Source organism: Leucopleurus acutus (genome assembly GCF_964270905.1).
Source record: "Leucopleurus acutus genome assembly, chromosome: 3".
Classification (NCBI taxonomy): Eukaryota; Metazoa; Chordata; class Mammalia; order Artiodactyla; family Delphinidae; genus Leucopleurus; species Leucopleurus acutus.
This window is the reverse complement of record NC_139145.1, coordinates 9,813,481-9,824,448: the sequence shown is the minus strand read 5'-3', so window position 1 is coordinate 9,824,448 and position 10,968 is coordinate 9,813,481. Positions and strand designations below refer to the sequence as shown.

Below are 10,968 nucleotides of genomic sequence, written 5' to 3'. Positions count from 1 at the left end.
ATTGGGTTCCCACCTTCTTCCAGCCCCAGGAACTTGGTCCTAATAACCATTAAAAGAGCCCTGAGCTTCACGTACTTCATCTCTTTTAACGTGAAATGGTGAAATGTAGGTTTGTCTTTATTCCCATTTTGCTGTTGACGAGACCCAGGGAAGATCACAGCTTAAGCGGCATTTGAACCCAGGCTGGCTGCTGTTTAGGTGTGGGCGCTGCTCTGCATGGCCAGGTTTCAGGTTGTAAGGCAGCCTGGGACTTGCTCCCTGCAAGGGGCCAACAGCACCATCGCCCCCGGCCCCTCCACCCGTCTTCAGGCCAAGGAGAAAGAGGGAGGAGAGTAAGCAGTGAGCATGATGCAAGACTGCCACCTTGTGGTGGAGATCGGTAACTACAATGTCAGTTTCTCAGGCCACAGTCTGGAGAAGGGGGTGGGGAGTGGTACCACGCCAGGACAAATCACACCAACACAGACTTACATCTGTCCCTAATACTTTATTAGTCGCCTCTAGGCCTGTTCTCAGCTATGTGGGCTCCAAGGAGGGGGTCACCGTTCACCAGCTCTCAGCTGGTACCTTGAGAAAGCCTTGGCCTAGCCCTCTGGGGTCATGGACTGTAGAGTCTGAAGGGGCCTTTCCTGGGTCAGTACGGGGCACCCAGGTGGGGGCACAGATGGGGGCCAAGAGCCCAAGCTTGCCACCCCTCTGCCAGCCTAGTTGTGTTTGGAGAAATATTCCTTGCTGTCGTCCACGTTGGGCTTGATTGTGTCACTGCCTGGCATCCAGCCAGCGGGACAGACTGTGGAAAAACAGGGGTGCACATATGAGGCCAGAGTGCCATATTCAAGGTAGAGCAGTAGTGAGGGGACAAAAAGAGGCAAAGCAAGAGCATGAGTTGCAGAAGAAAAAGCCTGGAGCCAAGTGGTCTAGGCCTAAGACCATGCCTGAACGGTCGGGTCCACTGCAAGCCACATGGTAAGAGGAGCCCTCCAAGCCCAGCTGCAGGATTTTCTGACTGACATTTTATTTTATTTATTTGTTTATTTTTGGCCACACCATGTGGCACGTGGGATCTTAGTTCCCCGACCAGGGATTGAGCCCGTGTCCCCTGCAGTAGAAGCGCAGAGTCCTAACCAACGGACCACCAGGGAAGTACCTATTTTATTATGTAGTTTTTGGCCGCACCGTGTGGCTTGTGGGATCTTAGTTTCCCTGACCAGGGGAAACTCGAGCCCTCAGCAGTAAAAGGCAAGAGTCCTAACCACTGGACCGCCAGGGAATTCCCTGGCTGACATTTTAATTTCTTTCTGGCTCCTTTAATCGCATCTTTCTCTCTTAGGCGGCTGGTGGACTTTGAGGGCCTGTGGTCAGGCTGGACTTAGCCAGCCCCAGTGGACTTTGAGGGCCTGTGGTCAGGCTGTGGCCTTCACATGAGAAGATACTCTGATCCAACTAACATTCAAGCCTGCCTTGGCACAGGCCTTCTCAAATACCTTCTACAGATTTCTATTACCTCCCCAGCTCCCCACCCTTATATTGGGGTATCTCTCCCACCAGACTAGAAACTTCCTGCAGACAAGGCCCTGAGTTAAATCTTCTTTGGGGCCCTCACAACCACCCCACACAAGCGACAGGGCGGGCAGTGAATGTATGTGTGCATGACAGAGGGGCTGCATATGTACCCATGTGTGAACACATGTGAATGTGGGTTTCGGCTCACCTTCCCCATGCTCATCTGTGTACTGGAAGGCCTGGACCAGCCGCAGAGCCTCATCCACGGAGCGCCCCACAGGCAAATCATTGATGGTGATCTGGCGAAGGACACCCTTGCCATCGATGATAAAGAGGCCCCTGAGATAGCAGAGTTCACAGTGAGGAGCCAGAGTTCCCACTGTCAGGACCCAGGGAGGGAGCACCGTCTTCCTGCTAGCCACAGGGCTGGGGGCAGGGAGGGCATCACCCAAGGGCGATCCCCTCACTCTGAGGATGGGGGCTTCCTGAGGGTCCCACAGTACCTGTAGGCGATGCCCTCATCTTCCTTCAGCACGCCATAATCACGGGACAAGCTTCTGGTTACATCAGCCAGCAGGGGGATGTTCAGGGGGCCCAAGCCTCCCTCCTTCCGGGGGGTGTTGATCCTGTGGGTGGGGGAGACAGGGCTGGGACCTCAGGATGCCTGGCACAGCAGGGTCCTCACCCTTTGGGCCTGCATGTGATAAGGGCTGGAGACGGGGTGCTGGAGGGGAGAGATAAGGGGCTTTTGAGCAAACCCCAGGGAGCGCCACCCACCCCACCCTGAAGTGCATGCTGGGGCTGCTTCTCACAGCTGAGAAGACTAAGCTAATACTCTAGCAAAGTGGCTTCACATGTGCTGGTGGTTTCCAGCACCTTGAGGCAGAGAACCTGCCTTAGAGTCCCCATCCTCCTCTCTCTAGCTCTGTGTCACTGGGCCCAGCCCTTCACTCTCTTGAACTGGAGTTTCCACCTTGCTGAAATAGTTCACAGGAGGGAGGCTGTGTTGCCCTAAGTGAAAAAAAGCATCTGCTAACTCTCTACGCCACGAAACTAGTTTCCAAAAGCTAATTACTGTCATCATCATTGAGGACTTGGGAATCACTATTTCCATTATTTTCTTGATGGGAAAGGGAGACGCAGAGGTTGAGCACCGGCCAGGAGAACACACAGCTCAGACCCTATAGAGGTGTAGGTTTAGCTGCACCCTTCCTCCTTACTGGTCCCTACTGGTCATACCAAGCCAGGTGGGTGAACTGAGAGTCCACAGAGACGCCCAGCACATCGCAGTCCAGCTTGTGGAACTCCTCGGCACGCTCACTGAAAGCGATGATCTCCGTGGGGCACACAAAGGTAAAGTCCAGCGGGTAGAAAAAGAGGACCAAGTATTTTCCTGGGGAAGGGGGTGGGAATAGACAAGGGGTTAGGGCTCAGTCCCTCTAATGCCTGTGCCCGCCCCCACCAGGGCCCCCTCCAGGCCGCCCTCACCTTTGTAGTCTGAAAGCTTCACCTCCTTGAAAGCGCCATCCACCACGGCGGTGGCCTGGAATTCCGGGGCGGGCTTTCCGATGTGCGCGTAGCCGGAGGTCATGACTGAAAGCCGAGACCCCCGCCCGGTCAGTGCGCCCTGGACGACCCTTTGTCCTCGCTTCCCAAGGTCACGCTGCGTACCGGGCCCAGTTACTGAGTCAGAGCGGCGGAGGCAGCAGCACTGCCTCGCACCTTCTCCGGGACCAGGTTGGCACGGCCTTGAGACTTTGGGAGACCCGCCCCCCTGGACAGCTAGAGCGGCCGGGCAGCTGCCGGCCGGCCCCCAGTTAGCGTGTCGGCCTGAGCGCGGTCGCGCAAGCCCACCGCCCCAGGAGGAGATGCCGCGAGCTGGGGGCGGGGAGCCTGGGGATGCGGCCTGTACTCCAAGGCTCTGGCCTCGTTTTTCCCCGCAAGGACAAAGGCGGCCACTACGGCGGGCGGAAAACAAAGGCGGCCAGCGCTGAGGTCCGGATAGGGCCCAAGCTGCTCCAAGGGGACTCCCCGCAGCTCGATGCACTCCAGGTGTCCATACCTGCGTGGGAAAGGGCGGGACGCACAGACTCGCAGACGCACAGACTCGCTTTCGCAGGGCGAAGTGTGCCCTGGGCCTTGGAGCCTTTTATATTAGGCCCGAACCATGACGCCTAGCGCGGAGGGGTGGGCGGACGAGCGGAACGGTCGGGTCCACTGCAAGCGCAGGGGAGGGAAAGAGGAGCCGGCCGCGACCACTTGCCCGCGGGCGGCAGGGGGAGACGCGCAGCCGCCGGCCCCAACCACTGCGTCGGCCCGCGGGGGTGATGCGCGGGGCTCCTCTTTGGAGCGAGCTGGGGTCGGTTGAGTCCGGCATGGCCCGGAGCGGTTTGACACTACTGTTGCTGCCTCTGATACTCCTGCTGCTGGCAACCCCTGCCCAGGTTTCCCCCGACTACCAATACTTCGGCGAGCAGGGAGAAGGGGACACCTGGGAGCAGCTGCGGCTGCAGCATCTGGAGAAAGGTAACTGCAGGCTGCGGCTGTGATAGTGCAGAAAGGTGCTTCATTGCCCCACTTCACCATTTGGCTGCAAATAGACCCTCCTTCAGGGACCTCAAATCTCTGCCCACGGGCTTCCCTGGTGGCGCAGTGGTTGAGAGTCCGCCTGCCGATGCAGGGGACACGGGTTCGTGCCCCGGTCCGGGAAGATGCCACATGCCGCGGAGCGGCTAGGCCCGTGAGCCATGGCCGCTGAGCCTGCGCGTCCGGAGCCTGTGCTCCGCAACGGGAGAGGTCACAACAGTGAGAGGCCCGCGTACCGCAAAAAAAAAAAAAAAAAAAAAATCTCTGCCAGCTATGCACTGGCGGCGCCCCTCGGGCTGATTACTTTTCTCTGAGGCTCAGTTTTCTCATCTGTATATTGAGATAGAGACTGTCTATAAGCAGCCTACACCGGGAGAGGGGACGTGAGCAGGCAATAAATACCGACGCAGACATATCCATAAACTCATGGATAAGTGCTGGGAAAGGCGGAGATAGAAAAGGCAGGGTGCAGGTAAACTTCTGAAGTCAGAGAAGGCCCGGCTGAAGATAGGTAACCAATGTAGCCGGAATGACAAGGAAAAGCCCAAAATGCGAAGATTTAGGGGGAAGAGTGCAACAGGGAGTTGGAACAGCAAGTGCCAAGGCCAAACGGCCTGACAGAGGACTGGAAAGAGGCCAGTGTTGTCTGGCAGAGGCTTGGTGAGGGCATGAGGTGTCAGGACTCTGTGAGCCACAGATTTGGGCTAAGACCTGTCAACTAGGGCTGTAGGGAAGAGTCAGTAAAAGAAGGGTTGTGAAGGGCGTCTAATAAACGTTGTAGCCGCTTTGAAAGTGATCATAATAATTGTTTTTGTGTTATGTACTAGCACATCGCCAGGGGCTTTAAGTACCTTCGTTATGACAATTATGTCATTTAATTTACCACCTGGCAACCCTGCTGGTCAGGTGACACTGTGCCAGTTGGACAGGCTCAAGATCATGCCCCTGACGAGAGGAGTCATCTTCAGATGGTGGACACCAAGGGTGTGGTACCACATTCCCAACTGGACAGGCAGGCACAGGTGGGAACTGTCATTTTGCAGTCCCTCTGGGCCATTCACCAGTTGTGTGAGCTTGGAAGGGTGGCTTGTTCCCTCTAAGTTTCAGTTTCCCCACCTGGGACTAGCGGTAAGATTAGAGATAATCTATGGCTGGGTACCTGGCACAGAAGCACAACTGAGCAAATACGAACTGTTGTGATTTGTTAGTGTCTTTTTCCTCCTCCCTCCCTGGGGGTGCGGGGGGAAAGGTTCCCTCCTACCTGGCCCTCCATCCCTAGACTTGGAAGACTCTGCCCTTGGCCCGTGGGGAAAGTGGCGCTGTTTCTGCGACCTGGGCAAGCAGGAGCGCAGCCGCGAGGTTGTGGGCACAGCGCCGGGCCCGGTGTTCATGGACCGCGAGAATCTGGTTCAGGTGCGGCCCTGCCGGCAACGAGATTGTTCATCCTGCGAGCCGAACGACTGCGACTGGAGGCCCTGAGCCCGGGTGAGCCTCGGGCGCGGAGGAGGCGGGGCCGGGGCTGATGGGCAAATCCGGGGCCGCGGGTTCCCAGGGTGGGCGGGGAGAGAGGAAGGGCTGTGGGGGGCGGGTACGAGGCGGGCCTCGAAGAGGGAACAATGGAGCACTAATCTGGGGCTTGACTGCAGCGTGGGAAGCGAGGGCTGAGTCAGGAGATGGGAGCCCCGCTGATATCCGAGGAGAAAGGAAGAAAGGTGGTGGGGGCGGGGAGGGGAAAACGCAGATGGAGGAACTGGGACCCTGATGAGGAACAGAAACCCACAGTCTGAGGGCGTGAGCTCTGTTGAGAGCAGGGAATAGAAAGAGACATGTCGTTGGAGTGGTGGACAAATCTGGGAGGCGTGCTCCTCGCTAAGACGTGGGAGAAAGAGGGAGAAGGGTGGGAGACGGGGCGGGAGCATGAACCCTGAATTGGGGATGGAGGGGAAAGGAGCCTGCGTGGTGGGCAGAGACTCTTAGCCGGAGTCTGTAGAGGTCTGGGATCTCGGTTCGGGGGTAGGAGAGACTTAGCCCGGATGAGAGAGAGGGTAGAAAGCAAGCGAGAGGCGGGGGGGTGGCTCTCCCGGTGAGCTACGGAGAGAGAGAGCTGGGGGACTCTAAGTCCGAAGGTTTGAGCCCAGCGTGAGCCAGGATACCTAGTCCAGGGGGCTTAGACTGTGTGGAGTAGCAGGGACCTCGAGTACAAAGAGCCTGAAACCAGATGGGGGACAGGAACTCAGTGATGCGGACACCGTATTCTGGGAGTCTAGTGGTATCTGACCTTCTAGGCTCTGACCGGGTCGAATCCTTCAAGGCCCCCCTCAATTTCCCCTTTATTTCCCTCTCCTCCCTCCAGCCCCGGCGGGCGGAGCTCCAGTGACACCCGGGCGGAGCTTGGAAAGCGACCCCGCCTATCCAGTTCCCCAACCATAGAGCTCGGCTGTCAGACTCGGGAACTACAATTCCCAGGAAGCTGCACGGCAGCGACGTCGGCGTGTGCTGCGCAAACGACAACGGCGGCGGGAACGTTTGGGGCGTGTCTTGCGCGGCGATTGGTCGAGAGCTAGCACTGCCTCTGGGCCCGCGGAAAAAGCGCGCAGAGACCTTTCTTTGCAGACTTTGTTCCTGCCGCTTGTGGCGGCGGCTGCGGCGGCATGGATCTCAGCGAGCTGGAGAGAGACAATACGGGCCGCTGTCGCCTGAACTCGCCTGTACCTTCTGTGTGCCGCAAGGAGCCCTGCGTCCTGGGCGTCGATGAAGCGGGCCGGGGCCCGGTGCTGGGTGCGCCCCCAGGGCCGGGTGGGGGAGGGGCGTGATAAAGTGGATGCAAGTTGCACTGGAACAGGAGCTGGGATTGCACCGCACTCGGGGGGGGGGTGGTGGTGGTGATAGTGGTGATGGCGATGGCATTGGTGATGGCACCGAAAAAAAAAGCGGTGATGATGGAATAGAGATGGTGGCTTTCACGGGCTCACTGTTTGGACCCCCTCTTCCCCAGGCCCCATGGTCTACGCCATCTGCTATTGCCCCCTGTCCCGCCTGGCAGATCTGGAGGCCCTGAAAGTGGCAGGTGAGCCCTGGGGTAGATCTAGGGAGGCGGTTCCTGGGCATGTTCAGGGGCGGGTGCAAGCTGGAGGAGGAGAGCAGGAACTGGGGGAACCAGCCCCTCCCCTTCTCTCCCAATCCTCCACCCAGACTCAAAGACCTTGTCGGAGAGCGAGCGGCACAGGCTCTTTGCGAAAATGGAGGAGGACGGAGACTTTGTGGGCTGGGCACTGGACGTGCTGTCTCCAAACCTCATCTCTACCAGCATGCTTGGGCGGTGAGGGGTCCCGGGGGCGGGGGGGTAGCCATCATGGGCTGGAAGGGATGGGTGGCTGGAACGATGTTGACTGGGCTCTGTCCACCACCACAGGGTCAAATACAACCTGAACTCCCTGTCTCATGATACAGCTACTGGGCTGATGCAGTATGCGTTGGACCAAGGTGTGAAAGTGGCCCAGGTGAGCTAACTGTTGGTTGGATTGTCCCCATTTAATCACCTCAGGATAAAATAGGATAGAAGTGCGATGGATGATTCAGGAATGTGTTTTATTGCTGTTGATGTCCTACTGTTTTTCCTACCTTAAATGTGTGCCCCACTGAGGACCATGGTGGGGCCCCCAGCCTCACCCCCATCTAATCTATTTCCATATTCTAAAGGCTCAGTGTCTAGAACGAATCCCACATCTGTTCTCCCCGACCGCAGTCTGTATCCTAGCCCAGGGCACCCTCCCCTCCTGGACACCTGCCCCATCCTCTTCCAGCCCCCTCCCCTACAATGTGCTCCCCACACAGCAGACAGTCATTTACGTTTTTGAAATGTAAATCTCGATGTTTAATTTTCTGAACACAGTGGGAATTAAATCAGGAAAGTTTACAGGCAAGTGAAGAATGAGATTAAATCCCCAGAGAGAATTATAAGTTGGCATTGCATCGAGTTTGCAAGGCAAAGAACAGACCGTTTTGAGAGAATCACAAGGGTAAATACACTTGAGATAGAGAATGTAACAAGGGAGGCCTTGCTGAGAAGGTGGCTGAGGTCCAGGGCTGGAATGTGGAGCTGACGATGCAGTACTGAAGCAGACAGCCAAGGAGCCTGCCCTCGGGTTCATGACCAAATCAGAGGAGATGGAAGGGCAGCTGGTAAGCAAATAGTAAAGGTGATTTTTGAGAATAATAAATGCTCTGGAGATTACTTTTCTTGTTACTTTTCTGACCTCATTTCTGTTCTAGACATGTGGTCCCCGTACTGCTGTCCAGCGTACTTGACATGGTCCCACCTCAGGGCCTTTGCACTAGAACACTCTTTCCCAGATCTCCCTATGGCTCATTTCCTTCAGGCCTTTATTCAGATGTCACCACCTCAGAGTGACCTTCCCTGAACACCCCCAAATTGTTTAAAATTATAATCTCTTCTGGATCTCCCTTATTCTTTATTATTTATCCTGTTTCTTGTCTGTGGCCCTCACCAGGATGTCTACTCTGGCATGTTTACTGCTATGTCCCCGACACATAGAGCAGCCCATGGCATGCAGTAGGTAGGTGCTTAATAAATGTAGAATGGATATAGTGTGATCAGGAAAAGCCTCTTTAGAGGGTGATATTTGAGCTGAGACCCCTGAGAGGAAGATGCAGCCTGGGCATGAGCTGAGAGACGAGTATTCCAGGCAGCGGGAACATCAAGTGCAAAGGCTGTGAAGTTGGATCATCTACACAGTTGTTTTTCTGGATGTTTGTTGAATGAATACATTTCTGTCACCACGGCAGGTGTTTGTGGACACTGTGGGGCCCCCAGAGACATACCAGGAGCGGCTGCAGCAGCGCTTTCCTGGTGTTGAGGTGACAGTCAAGGCCAAGGCAGATGCCCTCTATCCCGTGGTCAGTGCCGCCAGTATCTGTGCCAAGGTTAGGCCCCTGCTGGCCATGGCCAGCTCCCAGCATCCCCCTGGCAGGAGGCAAGCATGGCTGCTTCATGGGGAGGGAGCTCCCAAGTGCCTGTCTTGCCCACAGGTGGCCCGAGACCAGGCTGTGAAGAACTGGAAGTTTGTGGAAAAACTGCAGGACCTGGACACTGATTATGGCTCAGGCTACCCCAATGGTGAGTGACAATAAACTAAAAAGGCAGGCTTGGCATGCTTCTGAGGTTTTCTAAGTTGTTCTGACCACCCCACTCTGCAGCAGAAGAGGCTGAGGCCCAGACAGGGGGGCCACTTGCTTATGGCCAAAATGTGGCAAAGTTGGATTCCAGCTGGCAGACTCCCTCTTCCCTTCTCCCTCCCTCCCTCTCTGCTCTCTCTCTGGAGAGACTGAGACTCACGATGGGCATCTGTCCATTTGTTAAGGGGCAAAGGGCAGAGTGAGGGGTACTGGCTCCTGTCCAGTGCTGTCCGGTGGCCCCAGCTTGAATCCATTGTTTTCTCTTCATTAGGAGGGTCAGTCTCCCTGTTTGTAAAGTGGAAATGATCGTGCCCCTCCCCTCCAACTCTCCCAAAGACACACAAGGGCAGAGGCAAAGATTCAGTGGCTGGGTTCAAGGAACCCTTTGGCAGTTGGGTGGGGTAACACAGCAAGTCTGGGATTGGAACTTAGGTGAGGGCAAAGGGAGGAAACCAGGTCCAGGCCAAAGACACTTTGGGCAGTGTTCATTGCTTACTGAACACCTGGTATGTGATCTGCAGGGCCAAGCCCTGAAGATTTAGCCATGAGCAAGACAAACAAGGACCTCCTTGTGCCCACTGAGTTCGTGGTTACATGGGAGAGATGGGCATTAACTCAATGGTCCACAAATGCTGCTGCCTCATGTCCTTGGGGAGGTAAGGGAGATGTCTCAAGGGCAGTCTCCTTAAACTGCACCATAAGCAACTGTTGGCCAGGCAAAGAGATGGGGGGAACTGCTTGTGCAAAGGTCCTGAGGCAGGAAGATGTCTCAGACAGTGGGCGGTGCTTCAGGTACTCCAGAGGAGGACTGAGAGGTGGTAGGGCCTCAGATGCCAAGCTGAGAAGCTGGGACATTATGGCAGGGCTCAGGGCTAGCACATTGTCCACCCTACCCTTCCCCCAGATCCCAAGACAAAAGCGTGGTTGAGGGAGCACGTGGACCCTGTGTTCGGCTTCCCCCAGTTTGTCCGGTTCAGTTGGCGCACAGCCCAGAGCATCCTGGAGAAGGAGGCAGAAGACGTTACATGGTAGGTGTCCTGGAGGTGCTATGAGGAAGGAGGGTGAGAAGCCAGGGCTCAGCGCTGCCTGAGAGGGCCGATCCCCCAGAAGTCAGTGTCGCCGTCTCTCTCCCACAGGGAGGACTCGCAGACGGGGGATCAGGAGGGACTTAGGAGGATCAAGTCGTACTTCAGCGAAGGCCCCCGCCCCCGCCTCCCCCATCGGTACTTCCAGGAGCGGGGCCTGGAGTCAGCCACCATTCTCTAGCAGCCAGCCTGTACTCCCTTCACCTGCTCCCACACCCACCCCACCCCCAGTTTGTGATTAAAATTCTTCAAGGAAAACTAAGTGTGGAGGTTCTGCTTTGGGGTGGCGGTAGGGTGGAGGTGTGCTCTGTCTGCATCTGGACCGAGTTGTTGACTTCTAGAACTGAAACAGGATGGACATTGATTGATTGATTTGATTTGGGTTTTTTTTAATATTTATTTATTTATTTGGCTGCACTGGGATCTTAGTTGCGGCATGCGGGATCTAATTCCCTGACCAGGGAACCCGGGTCCCCTGCATTGGGAGTGCGGAGTCTTAACCACTGGACCACCAGGGAAGCCCCTGATTTGATTTTTTAAATGCATGGTATATTTGAAGCAAAATTAAGAAGGAGTATGCTGAGAAGCTTCCCTCCCA

General features: G+C 56.1%; 3 protein-coding genes across 3 annotated transcripts; 2 read left to right on the top strand and 1 right to left on the bottom strand.

The window, feature by feature from the left end:
* Window positions 1-481: 481 nt before the first annotated feature.
* PRDX2 (peroxiredoxin 2) lies at window positions 482-3,651 on the bottom strand. The gene is made up of 6 exons (XM_082834950.1): window positions 3,566-3,651; window positions 2,992-3,096; window positions 2,743-2,896; window positions 2,007-2,129; window positions 1,712-1,842; window positions 482-790 (listed from the first exon to the last, which is right to left on the bottom strand). The coding sequence occupies exons 2-6, from the start codon at window positions 3,092-3,094 to the stop codon at window positions 705-707; spliced, it is 597 nt and encodes a 198-aa protein (XP_082691076.1). The 5' UTR covers window positions 3,095-3,096; window positions 3,566-3,651; the 3' UTR covers window positions 482-704.
* Window positions 3,652-3,878: 227 nt separating this feature from the next.
* Window positions 3,879-5,568, top strand: THSD8 (thrombospondin type 1 domain containing 8; the record flags this gene model as incomplete). The annotated part of the gene is made up of 2 exons (XM_082834955.1): window positions 3,879-4,029; window positions 5,369-5,568. 2 exons carry the CDS (start codon window positions 3,879-3,881, stop codon window positions 5,566-5,568), a joined length of 351 nt encoding a protein of 116 aa, XP_082691081.1.
* Window positions 5,569-6,677: 1,109 nt separating this feature from the next.
* RNASEH2A (ribonuclease H2 subunit A) lies at window positions 6,678-10,622 on the top strand. The gene is made up of 8 exons (XM_082834946.1): window positions 6,678-6,867; window positions 7,085-7,156; window positions 7,282-7,408; window positions 7,502-7,589; window positions 8,896-9,033; window positions 9,139-9,226; window positions 10,190-10,313; window positions 10,422-10,622. The coding sequence occupies exons 1-8, from the start codon at window positions 6,741-6,743 to the stop codon at window positions 10,549-10,551; spliced, it is 894 nt and encodes a 297-aa protein (XP_082691072.1). The 5' UTR covers window positions 6,678-6,740; the 3' UTR covers window positions 10,552-10,622.
* Window positions 10,623-10,968: the final 346 nt, after the last annotated feature.

Bases quoted from the DNA above. Each gene is read 5' to 3' on its own strand.
- PRDX2 (XM_082834950.1), bottom strand. From the start codon at position 3,094: ATGACCTCCGGCTACGCGCACATCGGAAAGCCCGCCCCGGAATTCCAG. The intron at 1,843-2,006 runs GTACTGTGGGAC...CTGCTATCTCAG, and splicing joins GATGAGGGCATCGCCTACAG to GGGCCTCTTTATCATCGATG. The intron at 791-1,711 runs GTGAGCCGAAAC...GTTTTTCCACAG, and splicing joins CACAGATGAGCATGGGGAAG to TCTGTCCCGCTGGCTGGATG.
- RNASEH2A (XM_082834946.1), top strand. From the start codon at position 6,741: ATGGATCTCAGCGAGCTGGAGAGAGACAATACGGGCCGCTGTCGCCTG. The intron at 7,590-8,895 runs GTGAGCTAACTG...TCACCACGGCAG, and splicing joins AAGGTGTGAAAGTGGCCCAG to GTGTTTGTGGACACTGTGGG. The intron at 10,314-10,421 runs GTAGGTGTCCTG...TCTCTCCCACAG, and splicing joins GAGGCAGAAGACGTTACATG to GGAGGACTCGCAGACGGGGG.